Here is a 20,023-nt window from a genome sequence, read left to right on the forward strand (position 1 = left end):
AAATAAAAATTTAAAAAATAAAATAAAATCTATAAATGGTGAAAGATACAATAAAGTTATAATTTAAATTACAGGTAATTTCAGAACATTGCTGATCATTTTCTAGTACCGAGAACTAATCAACAGTTTTTAAAGCTACCTAAATTATTTTATCAAGGTCTTAGAATATTAATGTAAAAAAACAACATTTCTGAAAATATTGCAAGTTATAGGAAAACAGTATATTTTTTTCTTTATTGAAAGGAACCTCAAGTTAACTAGGTAGATTTCAAATAAAGCTATAGACACCCTCAGAGAGGATCTGAAATGATCAAACTGAAAAATGCAAACTGATCTGATGTAAACACTTCTATCATTCAAAATCCCGCAGAACCGCATGTGGAGAAAAAATCGTTCCAAGAACCAAAACTCCAAATGCATTGGCACTGACCTCAACAGGAACTTTAATGCTTCGTGGAACTGTGAGTAGTAGACTTGATCTCAAAGAAAACAGCTATAAAAGAGCATTCAGATACCAAATTCAGTTAAACCACTACTTATTTCAGTAAAAATATCTCCTGAGTATTAAATTTTCTAATCTAAATAATAAAAGATAATCATCCCTACCTTAGAAATACTATGAATGTTTTGTTATATGGGAGGAAGTGGGAGGGTGGGATTATTTATCAAACCATCTCTTACTTAATACATCTAGCTTGCTAAAAATCAGGCATAATCCAGATGTACAAAAATTCAGATAATCTGAAGAGAGGTCTCAGGTCCCTCCTCTTCCTAGTCTGATAAAAGCTGAGAAATATCAGTGGTTAAAACCAGCATACAGATAGTTCTTCAGATGTTTAGTGAAAAGAAACAGCTGGGGCAAAGAAAGTGAAAAGGTTTAATGGAAATAAAATGATAAGCAGAGGCCGGCTACATCAGATGACACTCTAGTTGCTACACAAATGTGACTTCATCATTGCATATATTCAAGGAGTCAATTCATACATTTTTTTCTTTACCTAAATTGGTTGAAAATACCCTCAATTTTTAATTTTATTCTACCAGTAAATATGATAATAACAGCTATCGCTAAGGAAAAGCTGCCTGCTGAAATGGGTTGAAGAAACTCAGACTCAAAATAGGTAATTCATACCAGTCCCCAGCAAGTTAGACTGAGGTTGAAATGAAACTGGGGTCTATCCGGCTCCAGGCTCTGGGATTCTTCTGGTATATTATTCCTATAACCCTGGGAAACAGAGGCAAAACAAATAAGGTTAAGAATATTCCAGTGGGCTGGGTCTGTCACACACTGAGTTGTGTGTACAAAGTTGGTCTGCAATGACTAGGACACCAGAGACATTGAGGCAGCCCTGTAAGCCTGGGAGATGAAAATATGTAAAACATTTTGTGAGCCCACATCAGAAGAGACAGGTGTTTTCTGATGGGGAACAGATTGTGATCTCATCCACCCATGTCCACTGCAGCTTTTCAGAACACCAAGAATCCATGTGCAAATATATATCGGGGCCCAAAACCAGAGTCTGAGAAAGAGACCAAAGCTGTCACTGACTTCATACGAAGCCATCTGAAATCAATCAAGGCCTATATCACCTTCCACTCTTATTCCCAGATGCTATTGTTTCCCTATGGATATACATCAAAACTGCCATCTAACCATGAGGACCTGGTAAGTAGAAAAAAAACTATGGTTATACACTGACAGACACCACCGTTGACTTTTATGAACAACTGCATTATGTTGAAAGAGTTTCACATTTTAATACCAAGGGAAAGAATAAAATTTACCTTAGAGTTAAAATCATTAATTCCTAGATTATTTTTTCATGTGATAAAAAAAATATAGATAAATCTTTCAATGTGATTCTACGATAAAGCCAATAGGGAAAATTATCTAAGCCATCCAGAGTAGAATTCCATTACTATACAGATCGTTAAATTAAACATTTACCATAGCCATACTGTAAAACCACATGCAGCAAAAGTCTAACAGAACAGCAAAGATATCTACTTCTGTCCCTAAAACACCATATTCATGAAAATTCATTGTATTTTTATCCTCCTAATCAACTTGGAAATAATATTCTTTTATATCTAAAGAAAGAACGTTATGAATGTTTGTGAAGCTTCCTCACTAAGAATACACTGTCTTTCAAGAACAAAGGTCCACTATGCATCCTTTTCATTTGTATGAAAACTAATTTGATCATATATGGTTTAAAACAAACAAACAAACAAAACTTCTGCATATGGGTTCCAGTACATCACAAGCACCAGCAATGTGAATATCCATAAAAGGGATATTTTTAATTGCTGTAAAACAAAAGAAATAAAGCAGATAAAGTTCAGTGTCGTAGATCCCATGTGGGGCTGATAAATATAATGCATTCAGTAAAAGCTATGGTTCCAATACTGCCTCATATTTTTAAAAATAATTTTCTTAAAAAGAAGTCACAATTGTCATTTTGACTTCCGTCCATTGTATTCCACACAACAGCATTCAATTTCAGTTGCAGCAGAGATTTACCAGTCATTAAAACCATCTTTATATATACAACAAAGAAAATATACAAGCAATATGTGGCCCATACTCATTTATTTAGCCAATATAGTTGAGAATCTGAACCCATGAGTTTGATTAGTTCATGAAAAGCTATAGCAGTGTAATTTCAGTCTGCCCTTAGGAAAATGGTATTATGGATTAAAAATACAAATATATGCAACAAACCATTTTGAGTAAAGAGTTTTTACACAGCAACTAAATTAAGAAAAAACTTATCTTTTGGTCATACACATTACACATACAAACTAAAAATAAATCTTCATTGAGGGTACAAATATGTTAGTTACTATATTCTATTAAAATTCATTCCAATAATCATTCTCCTAGCATGAAAAACTAATGTGTATTAAAGGTCATGAAATGCATTCACCCTAGAAGAGAAACTTTAATTTAACAACTATTTTAAAGAAGAGTCAACCACATTTCTTCCTTCAACATGCTAAAATCCAATGTGGAAAAAGTCCTTTTGGCAGTGTGGCACCCATAAAAACAAAGGAAGTAGGAACATGGGAGAAACTGACTTTGGAAGAGACAAATATCTACAACCAAAAAGTATCTGAAAGGGAGTACAAAGAATGTGTTTTTTACAAGAAACGACAAAAGGAAGAAAGCAGGGAAAGGGAGGAGAAGAAGGAGTGAGAGAGGGTGAAACAAGAGAGAGAGAAGAAAGAGTAGAAATCCAAAATGAGATATGGCATTACTGTTTATAACTGATTTCACATTTAGAAGTCTTCACAATGATAATATATCTTACCAAAAATAAATTTCTCATTTAACCACGGATTTTATTTTGATCTTCAATTGCCAAATAACCAGTAAAATTTACTTTTTTAAAATCCCCAACAAATTAATAGCACTTACATGGTTTCTTATCAATCCAATTCTAACTTTCCTTTTTCTCCAGGACAAAGTTGCAAAGATCGGCACAGATGTTCTAGCAACTCGATATGAAACCCGCTACATCTATGGCCCAATAGCATCAACTTTCTGTAAGTTTTTCCTATTACTTATTGTTATTTTCCCTAATTCTTTTTATAAATATTAAAGGAAATTTTAGAATTTGTAAGTTAGGATTAGAACATCTAGAATTGCTCATTATACTTCAATTTTAACAGGTGATTCTGAATTACATGTGAATCCAGGGGATACATTTTGCCCTTTGTGGGGGATAAGATTTTTCTGAAAAGCAAATTACATTGAACTTTTACAAGGTTACAAGGTCAATAGAAATTGTTAAATCAATATGAAGTTATGGTTTAATTTATCCACCTTCCTGTTCCCCAACAACAACATTTATCCTCACAGGAACTGAAGAGAATTAGTTGGGGCAAACTCAACAGTTTTGTTGTTATTGTTGCTGTTTAATTGGGCTCTCCTTTTTTGGCCTTGACCCTATGCAAGCGCAGTCTTCCCTAGCTCCTGTAGGAAAATAAGCAGGGCAAATTTTCAGTCACTTTGATCAGGTGAAACTAAATTCTTGTCCTTCTCACCAGCCCCTTCCTAGTGTGTTAAACTGAGATTTATGTGGCAGATTAAGAAAGAGGTATAAAGAAAGGTTCTAGTTCTGTTGCTTTTGTTTTAGTGTCTAAGCACCTCTTACTCTTCGCTATTTTCAGACTTTGTGTGTTTTTTTAATTAATGACAGATTTCTGACAAGTCAGTCACTGTGGCTGGCCCTTGATTTAACAATCTCAATTAATTGTCACAACATCCTATGAGGTAGGCTATCCTTGTAACTGGCTAAACTGGGATTTAGTCCCAAGTTTCAACAAAACCAAAACCCATGATCTTGACCACGGTGCATGATGGTTTCTCATTTGGTTTCTGTAGCTAACATAACCAGGTATTTCTATTTTTAAGCAATGAAAAGAAATCCATTCATTTTCACCAAAGACCATTAACTCAGATCATGGGAAGTAAAATTGTTTTTTCTCTTATGGCAAGATCCCACTGATCTTAGTTTGGAAATATTCAGTAGAAAAATGCCTTGTCTCCAAATAATTTCTCAGCTTCAATCCTCAGAACTGAAGAATAGAAAATTCCCAATGAACTGCTTATGAAACATTAACTTCTTAGCAAAACTTAATTCCTTAAAAGGAAGGATTACACTTCAGGTCTCTTATCAGACCACATAATATCTAGCACAGTGCAGGGCATGGAACAACAGCAAAATTAATACCCATGAACTTGCTCAATTAAAAAAACACCCTGACTGATCCAAAAAGAGTGAACGTGGATTGAAACCACAAGACTAGACTCAATTTAGCCGCATCACTCTCTAGAGCCATGACATCCAATATTTTTAGCATGAAGACTGCTATTTAACCTTTAAACATTTCATGAACAACCCACCACCAAATACCTATACTTATTTCCATTATGCTTTTTAAATTTGTGGACTGAAAAAAAGAAATATATATACACACATACATATGTGAATCCATGGATTCCTTGCAATAATTCTAGCTGGCCACACCTTATAAACTACTTCCCTAACCCAAGATACAAGTATAAACCTGGAACTAACATCTATACCCTAGGTAATTGCTAATTGTTATAGAAATTTAAAATGCCAGAATCATCACATACAACTTCTAGAGTCAACTTACTGGAAGCTCCTTTGGTGGAATTAGAAAAATGGCCAAAAAAACAAATAAGTCCCATTCCTAAAGAACATTAATCAGCAATTACCTATCAACCAGTAGTTGCTAAAAGGCTGAAGAAAAAGTGACACAATCACTAACATCCAAATAGATCTCTCGCTGCAACACAACCATGCTAGACATTCATTACACATACAAGTGGATGGGAATAAGATTTCAAAGATGATATACTCAGTTATGTAAGTGGACCAAAAGTGAGCAAAGTTAAGAACAAGAGGACAGACTAGAACACCAGTTTAAAATGGCAGCCTTCTTAATGGATACTGAGAAATTGCAGGACCAGACAAACTAGATATTCTTGGCAGCAAAGAACGAAGTGGTCCAAATAGGAGCACACTTTGCAAAAGGCAACTAGAACACCAAAGGATTTCTACTATCACACTTTCCACATATATATATATGCTATGTATATTTACATATATATGCAAATTATGAGCATACTAAAGCTATGCATGGCATTGTATCACAGTCATTTAAGAGTAAGAATTTATGGAATGCCTCCCTCATAGTCCAGAATTTTGGAGTTTTGAGAGATAGGTTAGAAGAATTAAGACATAATAACCGCTCTCAAGAGGTAGATTCTAATTGGGAGAAACAGATAGCCAAAAATACCATGGCTCCAAGCCATCATGTATCACTTTCAAAATGAGAAGATAGGGGGAAGAGGAATTACTCTTCTGTACAACTGTGTAGCAGTATTTTAAATTTACGTTTTTTTAATTATATTAAAAGATTTTTTTTTAAATGCAGATTTAAAAAGAATTGCCTCTTCCATACAGGGCTGCAGCAGCTTGATAGATGTTTAAAATTTTTTAGGAGTGACTGCTTTAATAAAGCATCTGACTGAATGTTAATCAAACATTCATGAGAAGCAGGGGGTAGCAACATGTTGTTGACTTGGTAAGAACAGGAAAGAAGAGCACTCCACAATTAAAGTTTAGTTATTCCAGTACCCTGGTTGTCACTTAACAAGTCCCAGGACGTGGGGAAAGCATCTATATAGCATTTGCTGGTGGTTTTCCCTCTTTGATTTGATGGAGACCAAAGAAAAAGGACCGAGGGAACATTTTTAAACCCCAAATTATGGAGAGACCTCTGACCTCCAGAAAAAATAAGTTTGCAATTTGAACCTAAGAAACAAATATAGCAAATAAATTAAAATAATAAAATCTGAAATCAGGAGGAAATCTAGGAGATTATCTAATTCAAGGTTTTCAAGCCTGACTTCCCATCGGAATCATCTGAGCATTTAAAACATGTGGCTGAATAGGCCCCACCCCCTCCCCCAGAAATTCTGATTTCATTAGTTTGTGGTGGGGGCCAGTCACTTGCATTTTTTTAAACTACCCAAAGTGAAACTAGGTTTGAGAACCACTGGTCTAAGCATAAATCCTCATTTATAGACTATAAAAATAAGACAGAAAGAGGGATGCCTGGGTGGCTCAGTGGTTGAATGCCTCCCTTCGGCCCAGGGCAGGATACTGGAGTCCCGGGATCCAGGCCCACATCGGGCTCCCTGAATGGAGCCTGCTTCTCCCTCTGCCTGTGTCTCTGCCTCTCTCTCTGTGTCTCTAATGAACAAATAAATAAAATTTTTTAAGAAAAAAATAAGATACAGAACAATTTTATCAATTTGGAGAAATATAGGAACAAAGATTAGCATTCCAGACCAGAGTCAAATGGTATATATACTACCTACTTTGCCACAAAGCAACAATGTTTAGATGGCACAAAAACTGATGTAAAAAAAAAAAAAAAAAAAACTGATGTAAAAGATTGTGATGTTTACATTTGTATATTGGTGACCTATCCAATTCTTTATCATCTTAGAAATAACTGAACATAGTACTTAGTTAGTAAGAATAGTTCACTGAATTGATAGAAACGTATAGCTTGCATCATTAACATCATCTATCTGTGAATCACATCATAAATTAAAAAGTTAATTTCAAAGTGTCTTTCTTTTGCCTTCCTCACACACCAAATTGTTAGATCTGCTCCAACCCAGTCTCTCAACCCAGTACTGTTTTCCACACTCTGTACCACTCTACAGTGTGAAAAAGAGAAAATCAAGTTCTCAAATTTGTAGCTCACAACACCCAATCTCTATCTACTAAGATATTCAAGCTAAGGTTATATTAAGGGGCAACAAGAATGCAAAGTTTATGCCCACATTCCTCTAGCTTAGCTCTTGCTTCAATTAGAACTTTCACTTAGTATTGACACAAAAGTGCAGGTTATTATGTTTAATGCAGGTCAATAATACTTTCTTCAAAAACACATGTTAAGCCACCAGCATTGTTATGTAGATTCCTGTGGGCTGAAACCAGATTCCTAGCTTGGTTCAGCTTTATTCTGACTTGTTTTTTTTTTTTTTAAAGATTTTATTTATTCATTCATGAGAGACAGAGAGAGAGAGAGAGAGAGAGGCAGAGACACAGGCAGAGGGAGAAGAAGGCTCCATGCAGGGAGCCTGATGCGGGACTCGATCCCAGGACTCCAGGATCACACCGTGGGCTGAAGGCAGGCACTAAACCACTGAGCCACCCAGGGATCCCCTATTCTGACTTGCTTTGATGGTATTACAGTAAGTTCTGTATATCTAATATGCCTTGAAAGGCATAGAATTTTTTTAATGACGTTAAAAAATGTTGTTAACAACAAAAAAATTATCTTGTAGAACTCAAAGAAGAGTTTTCACTGGGAGGACTATAGATTGACATATAGTAGATAGGACAATATAATGGTTAATAGCACAAACTCTGAGGACTTGCAGCTTGGGTTTGATTCCTGACACAACCGTGTACTAGTGTCTTTGAGCAAATTGTTCAATCTCTTCTAAATTTCCTCTTCTGTAAAGCAGTTGGCGCGTAAATCCTAAAGTTGTGATAGAAATTTATGAAATGAGTTACATATATAAAGCAATAAAGGGTACCTGATATTTAGCAAGTGGTTATTATATTTTATAAATATATATACATATTTTGGTAAATATAGAGGTAGATAAATAAAAGGCTAAATATCGTGTTCAATAGATTAAGTTCTATAAAAATGTATTCTTGCAAGTAGAAAGCTTTCATTGTTGCATTTATTTTATGCCTTATGTGGTTTTTGTTTGCAAATTTAACGTTTTGAAGATACAAAAAGTAGTATCATAAAAGAAAATGTGTTACACTCAATAACATCACACAATTATGAAGAATCACAAATTATATACATTCTCAATAACCACTATTAATCTTAATGAGAAATTTCACATAAAATAAATCTGTCAAAGTGAAATAGCCATACTCTTTAACACTTAAATCACTATTCCCTATTTGCAGTTCCCCATTTAACTGCAAACAGGGAACTAGTACAGCTAGAAATTGGCCTACTTTATTAAAATGCCTAGCACACTCTAAATCACCATACAAGATACAATTCCTACTCAACCTACCTCTATTGCTATCAAATTTAACGTGCCATTTTCTAATGAACTTAAATCTAACTCTAGCTAAAAATGAGAGACTTCTTGATCACTAAAGCCAATAGTTATTTCAGTTCACAAACTCCCTACAACACTGGACCCTGTTGATATCCCTTCTTCTTGCCATTCCTTTGCCTTCTTTACAATGGATTGCCTCCTCCTCCTTCTTTCTACTCTGTCTCCGCTGACTGCCTCTAAAAGTAGACATTTTCAAGAAAACAGGTACACTATGCACGTACTACACTGGGTTCTCTCTTCAATTCTCTCCTCCTCTTTCTGCTTCTTCCTCATGAGGGAAGTGCTCTCTATCCTACAGGCTAGAATCCTCATTTACCACCTAGAGGCACCAGGTGGCCAAGCTAAGGGGATCACCTTTCACCCATGTAGTAGTTATCTGCTGCCATCAATGGGAAACCAGCAGCAGCACCAGGGGAACCAACCAGACCAAAATAGCAATGCAAAGATTCTAAAAACCATATTGTCACTGTAACCACAAGTTACAAAAGAAGACCAGGGCCTGCATGCTAAGTCTAAAGAGGGTAAATGATCGCTAAAATAGATTTCAGATAAGATTTAAGATTTAACATAATAGTCAGAATGTCCAGGATACAAGGAAAAAAATCACTTGTCACAGCAAAAATGAGGAAAAATCACATCATGAATGAGATAAAACAATCAACAGATGTCAACACTGAGATGACTTACATGTTGGAATCATCTAAGAAGAATTTCAAAGTCACCATCATAAAAATGCTTCAACAAGCAATTAGATAGCCTTGAAACAAATGAAAATACAGAAAATCTCACCCCCAAAATGCAAGATATGAAAAGGAACCAAATGGAAATCACCGCACTGGAAAATAACTTAAATTCTTACAAACTAACTGAAAGGGTTCAATAGCATAATGAATATGACAGAGAGAAGAATCAATGAACTTGGAGACAGAATAAGAATTCAGCCAGTCTGAATAGATATAACAAATTGAAAAAAAGATGAGCAAAGCTTCAGGGAGCTGAGATGCAGTAACCAAAGACAATATTCATATTATCAAAGTCTCAGAAGAACAGAAGTAAAGTGAGAATGGAAAAAATTATGAAAAAATAAAGACTGAAATTTATTAAATTTCCTAAAAACATAAACCAACATACCAAAAAGCTGAGTGAATGCCAAACAAATAAACTCAAAGAAACTCACATTGAGTACATCATAATTAAAATTCTGAAAACTAAAGACAAAGAAAAAACTCTTGAAAGCAACTAGACAGAAACAATATAGAGGGGAAAGCAATTCAAATGACAGAAGATTTCTCGTTGAAACCATGGAAAGCTAAAACAAGATGACAATATTTTTCAAGTGTTATAAGAACTACCAACCCTAAATTCTATATTCAATAAAAAATATCCTTCAGAAGTAAAAAGGATGGGATCCCTGGGTGGCGCTGCGGTTTAGCGCCTGCCTTTGGCCCAGGGCGCGATCCTGGAGACCTGGGATCGAATCCCACGTCGGGCTCCCAGTGCATGGAGCCTGCTTCTCCCTCTGCCTGTGTCTCTGACTCTCTCTCTCTCTCTCTGTGTGTGACTATCATAAATAAATAAAAAAAAAAAAAAAATTTCAGAAGTAAAAAGGAAATAAAGACATTCTCAAAGAAAGGAAAACTAAGAGAATTCATCACCCAAAGACCCACCCTTTAAAAATGGCTAAAGGAGGCTGTCCAAATAAGAACGAAATATAAGAGGAGAAGCCTTAAAACTAGAGAAAGGAAGCAAGAACAAAAGATTAGATAAAGAATGAGTCAGTGAATGAAAGACTATCTTTCTCTTCATGATAGTGGAATCACAAAATATAACTCCATTTGACGTGGTGCTCTATGCATGTACAAAAGTACTCAAGATGGTTATATTTAAAAAAAGGAAGATGAAAAGAACCTAAATGCAAGTAAGATTTCTACATGTCACTTGATATGGCAAAACACTGATATTAGCAGATGATGGTAAATTATATGTGTATGTTCTAAGACCTAGAGTAATGACTAAGAAAAAAACTATACAAAGTGATATATCCAAAAATGTTATTATAAGTAAATAGAATAGAAATAGAATAAAAATAGAATCCTTAAAATGTTCATTTAAGAAAAAGTAAATAAGAAAAACAGAGGAATGAAAAACAAGGGAACAAATAAAAATCAAACAATAAGATGGCAGATTTAAGTCATATCAATAATTTACCTAAAGTTATTAAATAAAAACAAATTGGCAGGGTGGATTTAAAAGCTACAATTGAACAATATGCTATCTACAATAAACTCACTTTAAATATAACATAGAAACTGAGAGGCTAGAAAGATATATATATATATATATCTCATGCAAATGTTAATCAAAGGAGAAGTGGCCATATTAAATATCAGATAAAGTAAATTCAGACCAAAGAAATTTCCTAGAAACAAAGAGGGACATTAATGAAGACAAAAGGATCGATCCACTAAAAAAAAATAATGATCCTGAATGTGTGCAAGCTGATTTCACCTATCATGTTTCTGCCAATACCTTTAAAATTCATTTTCACAAGCTCCTTCCTAAATGTGGCTGATGCTAAACATTATTTTGTCTTCTCTCCTTTATCCTTTCTTTTCCCCCATCACTATCTGAGTTCCTATTTCTATTAATAATTTGTAGATTGTTTTCAGCCATGCAGACTGAAATCTCGATCATTTTTGTCAGATTCTGTGACTCTTCGTTTCCAGTGTTTCTGACGTAAAGCCCTCAATGCTATCCCTAATGTGGTGACTACATAAGTTCAGGTTTTCATTTCACAATACCTCCTGACTGGTCTCTACTCTTTCCAGCCCAGGTTAACCATCCTCAGTGCAACACTAAAATAACTACTATTGCCTCCAAAAAAAAAACACCATGTCCTAATGTATCAGGTTTTCTGAGCTTTGCCCACAAACTCTCACTACTCCATTGGTTCCAGTCCAGCTGGATCTCATTGGTCCCTAAAACGGCCTCCATGCTTTTCCATCTTTGCAGCTCACTGACCAGAATGCCCTTCTTCCATTTCCATCTGGAAAAATACCTTTCAAGGCTCTCCATCAAGAAGGTGGTATTTAGTAGGCATTGGACATTGTACCTTCCTTATGGTACTTACATATTATTCCCTGTCTCTACTGATTTGCATCTTTGACTTCTCTCCCCTAAACAGTAAGTTTGCAAAGACACCAATATCATCTTTGTCTTTGCACCCTGCACAGATGTCCTCCATAGTGCCAAGTAAAGTGCACTGTGAATATTAAAACTTTAATCAATATTTGAATAGTTTAAGATCTAATCCTCTTTCTACCGAAATATTTCTTCTCTCTTTCATCGCCTTTAGCTTTGAATTTTCATCATCCAAACCTAAAATATTAATATTAGTTAAACTCATTACTTGTCCTAGAACATAAATAATTTTATGCACAAGAAAGCAGTTTTCTTATTATGCAAAACAAAATATACATAAATGCATTTGTAGTATATATATATATATATGCACTTGTACAAACCTCACATGTACACAGCTTATAGATATCTCTTTAGATTTTCAAATAATAATATTCTTAGTAAAATCTCATAAAAACTGACATTGAGGGCAGCCCAGGTGGCTCCGTGGTTTAGCGCTGCCTTCAGCCCGGGGACTGATCCTGGGGATCCAGGATTGAGTCCCACATCGGGCTCCCTACATGGAGCCTGCTTATCCCTCTGCCTGTGTCTCTGCCTCTTTGTGTGTGTGTATGTGTGTGTGTGTCTTATGAATAAAGAAATAAAATCTTAAAAAAAAACCCTGACATTGAAAAGTTGGATAAAGAGATTAAATACATCCTTAAAAATAATTGATTTAAGCTTTCTTGGTCTTTTAACTATAAAAATAGTTAATCCAAGCAACATGAATAGAAAGAGACCTGAACTATTTTAAAAAATCTACTTTTGCCTAGCTTGTGTGAATGATTTTTTGTTGAGTTTTCAGTGCCCAGAGACCCTCTTCAGTTGGTTTCTACAGCTGCTTGCACTTGCCTAGACCACCTCCATCTGCAATACTATATGCCCAATACTATATGCAATACTATAAACTCAATTTAGAGTACTGACCCAAGCAAAATGTTATTTTGAAAATGCAGCACAGGGCAGCCTGGGTGGCTTAGCAGTTTAGTGCTGCATTCAGCCCAGGGCCTGATCCTGGAGACCCAGGATCGAGTCCCATGCCAGGCTCCCTACATGGAGCGTGCTTCTCCCTCTGCCTGTGTCTCTGCCTCTGTGTGTGTGTGGGGGGGGGTGGGTGTGGGTGTGGGTGTTTCATTAATAAATAAATAAAATCTTAAAAAAGAAAATGCAGCACATATTTAAAATCTGTGGTGGATCCCAAAACCATGATTATGTTTTACTCTACACTCTATACTATGTAGACCACTATTGCCATTCATTACTGCAATTAACTGTACACATAATTATTTTTACTGCTAATTTTACACCAGTGAATTTCTATTTCAAGAAAAACATTAGCATTTGTTTCTAATTAAATATTTATTGCTTATGTTTTACAGACCCGACATCAGGTTCTTCTTTAGACTGGGCTTACAACGTGGGCATCAAACAAACATTTGCCTTTGAACTCCGAGATAAAGGCAAATACGGTTTTCTCCTTCCAGAATCTCTGATAAAGTCAACCTGTAAAGAAACCTTGCTAGCTGTTAAATTTATTGCCAAATATATTCTCAAGCATACTTCCTAAAGAAGTGGACTCAGTTAGGAATAAGTCAAATAACCCTTCTTTGTGCCTTTTATCAGAAAGTCAATCTTCAATTATCCCTAGATATAGCTTCCACATTACCTGAAGTGATCCCTCTCTTGCTCACTTAAGTCCTTTGTTTTTATTTACTTTTAATAGCACCTTAACAAATAGCTTTAAGTTTTCAACTACCTTTCTTTGCTCCAAATAAAGTTTGAACCCAGTAAAAAGTATTGAGTGTTTTGAAACATGATATACGGTGAGTCACAGAAAAGAAATGAGAATTTCAGTTTCTCCAGAATCAGGTTTTCCATGTGGCTTCATCATTTCATGTACTAATATAATAAAATAAACTATTCCAAATGCATTTTCTATTTTTTGATAAATTATACTCTTTACATTTCTCTACTAGCATTAATAATCAATATTAATGTCTCATGAAGTCTGTTAATAAGAAATAATATCTTCAATTCAAATACATATTTTGCCTGCATATATATTTCTTTTTAATAGTAGACATTGTTTATATCTTCACAATAGCAAAAGGATGTCCTAGCAGGAAATAAAGTGTTCATACAGTGCTTCAAACAACCAATCCAGTTCTCATCAACATAATGTATATTAAATTCAAAATTGTTTAATTTAGCCTGCCATATTACAAGGAAACCACCTGCCAAAACATCTCTTGGTAGTTACAGACACAGCCTAAAACAGTCTGGTCAGCTGTGAGCTCTGCTCTCAAAATGAATGGGGGAAAAAAACTAGAAATGTGGTACAAGTGTAAGAGAGAAAGTCACGTTGATAAAAAAGCAATTAGAGTAACTTATACTTTTATACTGTTTATAATCCTATTGTTTAAGATAGAGTTATAAAATACCTCCCCCTCCCCACCCCCCCCCCCCACCGCCTCCAGCACTACGATTTTTCAATGCCTCATCATCTGAACAACAGCAGTGTCTACATTCTAGAAATTCAAAACACAGACACCTGGCCTGAATTTGAGGGACAAGTAAAGAGTTCCTTGACTTCCTACAAACTGACTTCTCATATCACTCTGGACAAAATTTTTGAAGATCCTCAAAGATCCTAAGAAACCAGGTAAACGAGTAAGCTGAAACATTCCTCATTAATCCATAAAAGAAAGAATGCCATCAAATCTACAAAGTGATGGTATTTCTGATAGTTACGAGGTAGGTAAATGCTTCCCATGAAAAATTGTCTAGAGGAAACCAATATAAACTAACAAAAATGCTTTATAGGTAGAGGAGGGAAAGGTGACAAGAGTCAAGAAAGTAAAAGGCAGAACAGTGGTTATGAGATTACACTGCCTCTTATTAAAAATCAATATCAAGCCTAAATATTTAGCATTCAAAACTGGCTCAGAAAATGGAAATGTAAATTCATTCCATCAAATAAACCAAATGGCAAGTATTCACTCACTCACTCTTACTCAACTGAGAAAGAACTGAAAGAAATTTTAGCCTTAAAATTTACATAAATATTTCTTTTTTTTTTTTACATAAATATTTCTAATTCCAGTGGGTCTTTAGGTGGAAGAGGTAAGAAAGATAATCCCAATTGTTGACTATCTCCTGTGTTCATCCATTATGCAGATTATAAAAGACGCAGAAGTTTCACATACCATTTTATTTGAGTTTTATGTAGTTTAATATTTCTTTTCTCGATCGGACAAAAATTGAGTGGCTAAATATAAAAAATCCTAATAAGATTGTTCTTTATCATAATTGAATAGCTTTTGCATGACATTTCAGAGTATTTGCTTTTTTGATTTCATATGAATTGCAGAAATGAATATATGAAGAAACATATATTAAAATTTTATTTTTTATTTATTTTTTTAAAGATTTTATTTATTTATTCATGAGAGATGCAGAGAGAGAGAGAGAGAGAGAGGCAGAGACACAGGCAGAGGGAGAAGCAGGCTCCATGCAGGGAGCCCGACGTGGGACTCGATCCTGGGACTCCAGGATCACACCCTGAGCTAAAGGCGGCGCTAAACCGCTGAGCTATCGGAGCTGCCCCGTATATTAAAATTGTAAAACTAAAATGTCATTTTATTTTAGGGGAAAGTTTGAGTAATGAGTGCTGTGATTCTTCTCATCATTTCTCATTTACCCATAAGAGGACTTTGTACCCGTTACAAGTTTATGCTCTTATGATATTCTTAACAATATGTCTCACCAAAAAATATCTTCTAAATCTTCATTCCTTTTCTAGTTTTAACTCGAGACAGTGTTTAATATTTTGAAAATTTATTATGTTACGGCATTGGTCTAGTGGCTAAGACATACATCTCCATTATGTGAGAAAATGAAACATCTTGCTAATTATTTTCCTAACACAAATAAATGAGTTTCCAGTGGGCATGTGACTCCAAATTGATTTTTAAATGTTGTATTAGAGGTTCTCTCCCTACATACTACACAATGTATATCTTCTATAACTATATAAGTGCTCGCTGGCTAAGTAAACATTAGGTTTATTGACAAGAGTTTCTGTTTCTCATTAAAGACTGTTGTCAGATTCTCCCCTAGCATCTTGTTCTCAGAAAGGAGTTTAAGTTGTTTTGGTCATTCCAAATGAATGGATGTGGGCTTTCCTGGACATGAGAAAAATCACAGACAGAGAACTCTTCTTGATTCCACCATGTAGTTCCCTCAGTACTATAATCTTTTACCATTTATATAGAAAAAGTAAAAAATAATATGCACTGGTTCCAAAAATCTACAATGAAATGTGACAGGATCAAATTAATGTTGATTTCCCAAGATACAAATAATACAAAGCAGCTGCAGTAAGCAATCTTAGTTAAACACTCATTTATTTGAGCATCTCTAAGAAATAATGGGGTCCAGAAACTTTGCCCGACTTGAAAAACTTATAGTTGTCGCCTAAACTCTATTCTTCCCTCTTCCCTAATAATAGGTCTCCTAACTCTGAACTGGGCACATGGCCACTCAAATAAAGTCTCAAATTCAAAACTTCCCTTCCAAAAAGAGGTGGCTCTTGAACTACTCTGGCCAGTGATTTCGAAGAGCAAACATTATGTGGCAAAGTCTAGGCAGCTAACTTCAAAGATCTCTGGCATATACACTTTGGTCCTTCTTCTCCATCCCTTTTTCTTTCATACTGAAATACAATTGTAATGACTGATGATAAGCAATCATCTTGAACCATAAAATGCCCTCGAGAACTGAAGCAAAAACACTGATAGTAGAAGCCTATGCTCATGACAATTAGCATAACAGTTCCAGACATTTCCTGGGTAGAAATCCTTGGAGAGTGAAGTTGTGTTGTACAAAATCACAGGACTAGAAATCAGATAGTTTGGGTTAAAAATCCTGAATCTACTACCAAATGATATCCAGTAAGACACAATCACCCTTCGCCTGCCCTGCTTACCTTCTAGAGTTTTGATAGTATTTGAAATAATAAATGCTCACCAAGGTAAGCCACTAATTTCCATTTTGTTTGTATTTGGAACAAAGTACACTTATCTTAAAGATAGGTCACGTGGCTTCCTAATTAAGGTAGGTGTTGGATGCACAAAAACAATGGCACAACTGCTGCTCTCAAGTGTGGCTCTTCTCCAAGGCTCTGCTGTGATAGGAAGCAAAGTGACAGGTGCATGTGCAGATATACATTTTCCTGTATGGAAAGCTTTCAACAAACTTTTACAGTCTAAGGATTACTGATCCTCAAATGTTTAAGAACAACAGAAAAATCCAACATAATTTGAAAAAATATTTGCATATATCAAAGTAAGTATTAACTCCAACTCAGAGAACTTAGAGTCTGTGGTGTACTTTGCTTCCTTTTTGTTGTTGTTTGTTACTATGGATTTTTTTTGTTTGCTTAGCAATATTCAGAAAAGATATATAAAATACCTATTACATTTCCAATTACCAAAACCAAGAAAACTAAAAATCCTAAAATTTAACAAAATTATTAAAGTCTGCCAATTTATTTGTTATGTGGAAGTCCAGAGGTCTAGTGGAGAAATTCCAGCACACCACTGGAGCAAAAATATTTGAGTCTGAACACACTGGAGAGGGTAAGAGGAACAGTTTTACTTTACCTACATCACCTCTCCTGCAAGGTGGCACAGCTCAACCCAAGAGGGCCCTGTTGGCCTGCAACTTTTCCCACAGAGGAAAGGGAGAGAATATGTATGAGCACCTGGCTTCCACAGCTGTGTGGGATGCTGCCAAGGAGGCCCATTTATCCCTTGCCTCCAGAGTACTGAGTCATGAGCTGACTGGAAAGCAATCAGCAGTTGGGAGGCCAGGGTTTGGAACATATCTAGAGGACATGGGTGCTTCTAACTTTATCAGGAACGCCATCATAAGGTCCACCCACGAGTCACTGAGACAGCTCACACGCATACCTCCCATCTCACCCACAAGCACCACAGTGCTACATGCTCATCATACACGTGTACCCACACTCCATGGCTGGGTCCATGTGTGTGTTCCTGACAGCAGTGAGAACAAGCTTTGGCAGACAAATAGTGAACATGTGCCAAAAGCTGGCCTGAATCTGCAGGCCAAGAAGAAACCACAAACTTGAACATTTAGCTCTGCCCTTGGAAAAGTAAAAGGGAGGCTATCAGAACCCAGCCTGGTCCATTGCAAGCTCAGGACAAGGCCTACAAGCTTAAGAATTCTGCCACAAGAGGGGGCAAGAAGCGTAGAACAGGCATATCCTCAGAAGTTCTGAAAAAAACCTCAGAATCCCTAGCAGGACTTACAGAAGGTATTTCTTCCCCAAGTCAGTCAATAAAGACTAAAGGAAGTGATTGCTACTTCAAATGTGAAGACAGCAATGTGAGATTTCAAGGAACATGAAAAATCAAACAAGCATGACACTACCAAGAGGTAACAAGAATTTTCCTGTAACTGACCCCCAAAGACATGGAGACCTGCAATTTACCAGATAATTCAAAATAGCTATTTTAAGGAAGCTCAATGAGCTATAAGAAAATACAGAAAAATAATTCCCCTCCCTTCTCCCCCCCCCCAAAAAAAAAAAAAACAACAACAAAACACTACATGAACAAAATGAGAAGCTTAACAATGAGATAGAAATCATAAAAATGGAACCTAACAAATTCTGGAGCTGAAGAAAACAATGAATGAAATTAAAAAATGCAATAGAAAAAAAAGTGCAATAGAGAGCATCAATAGAATGGATCAAGCAGAAGAAAAAATCCAAGAAATAAAAGACTTTGAAATTATCCAGCCAGAGGAAAAAGCTTTTTTAATTAATGAAAAGAAAAAATAATAATAATTAATGAAAAGAGTGAAGAAAGCCTATGTGAATTATGGAATATCATCAAGAGAAGCAATCTGCAAATTACTGAGTCACAGAAGAGGAAAGGGAGAAAGAGGCAGAGTTTATTTAAAGAAATAATGGCTGAAAACATCCCAAATCTAGGGAGAGATTTGCCCATCCAAGCTCATGAAGCTCATAGGTCCCCAACTAAATTCAACTCTAAAGATCTTCTCCAAGACACATTGTAATAAAACTGGCAAAAATAAAAGACAAACAGAATCTAAAAAGTAGCAAACAGAAAGAAGCTTATCATTTATAAGGGAATCCCCGTAAGTCTGTCAGATTTATCCAAAGAAAAGACAACCAAATAGTTGTAACTATTTGTTACAACCCAGATGATCCAGATGATCCTTTTTTTTTTTAAAGATTTTATTATTTATTCATGAGAGACACACAGAGAGAGAAGCAGAGACACAGGCAGAGGGAGAAGCAGGCTCCATGCAGGGAGCCCGACGTGGGACTCGATCCTGGGTCTCCAGGATCATGCCCTGGGCTGAAGGCAGGTGCTCAACCACTGAGCCACCCAGGTGTCCCCAACCCAGATGATCCTTGAGGGCATTACGCTAAGTGAAATCAGTCAGACAGATAAAGATAAATAAATACTGCATGGAGTCACTACATGTTGAATCTAAAAAGCCAAACTCACAGAAATAGCAGAATAGTGGCTGCCAGGCATGGGTTAAGGGAAATGGGGAGATGTTGTTCAAAAGTCACAAACATCCAGCTAAAAGATGAATACATTCTGGAGATCTAGCACTGAGCATGGTGACTGTAGTTAACAACACCATAACATATACTTGAAAGTTGCTGAGGGAGTAAATCTTAAATGTTCTCATGGAAATGGGAAAAAAAAAAAAAGTAATTATGTGAGGTGACAGAGGTGTTAATTAACCCTATTGTGGTAATCATTTCACAATACATGCATGTATCAAATCAGCAGAGTGTACACACCTTAAACCTACACAATGTTTGTGTTACTATAACTCAATAAAATTGAGGGCGGGGGAAAGAAAAAATATGTAGCTCTTGCAGATGCTATATTTTCAACTGCATGTGTTACAATATTTTGAAATAACTTTACATATTCTCCCTCAAAGATATGAACCCACTGAAATGGGAGAAGAAGTAGTATCACTTAGGGAAGAAAGAATTTAAACCATGTGAAGTTCGGATTACCTCTTATTACAGAACACACCTCTCCTTACAGAAGACTC

At 35.7% G+C, this 20,023-nt stretch overlaps 1 protein-coding gene and 1 long non-coding RNA gene across 2 annotated transcripts in view; one reads left to right on the top strand and one right to left on the bottom strand.

Annotated features, from left to right (window-relative positions):
* CPA3 (carboxypeptidase A3) overlaps positions 1 to 13,821 on the top strand; it is a 29,319-nt gene extending 15,498 nt beyond the window's left edge. The window contains exons 8-11 of the mRNA XM_025449006.3: positions 371 to 461; positions 1,464 to 1,666; positions 3,465 to 3,549; positions 13,270 to 13,821. Coding sequence (XP_025304791.3) covers positions 371 to 461; positions 1,464 to 1,666; positions 3,465 to 3,549; positions 13,270 to 13,457 — 567 coding nt within the window. The 3' untranslated portion in view covers positions 13,458 to 13,821. The remainder of the gene's footprint in view (positions 1 to 370; positions 462 to 1,463; positions 1,667 to 3,464; positions 3,550 to 13,269) is intronic.
* Positions 1 to 20,023, bottom strand: part of LOC118352083 (uncharacterized) — a 63,791-nt gene that overhangs the window by 39,411 nt on the left and 4,357 nt on the right. The window lies entirely within an intron of this gene.

The sequence above is a fragment of the Canis lupus genome, chromosome 23 (genome assembly GCF_003254725.2).
Source record: "Canis lupus dingo isolate Sandy chromosome 23, ASM325472v2, whole genome shotgun sequence".
Lineage (NCBI taxonomy): Eukaryota > Metazoa > Chordata > Mammalia > Carnivora > Canidae > Canis > Canis lupus.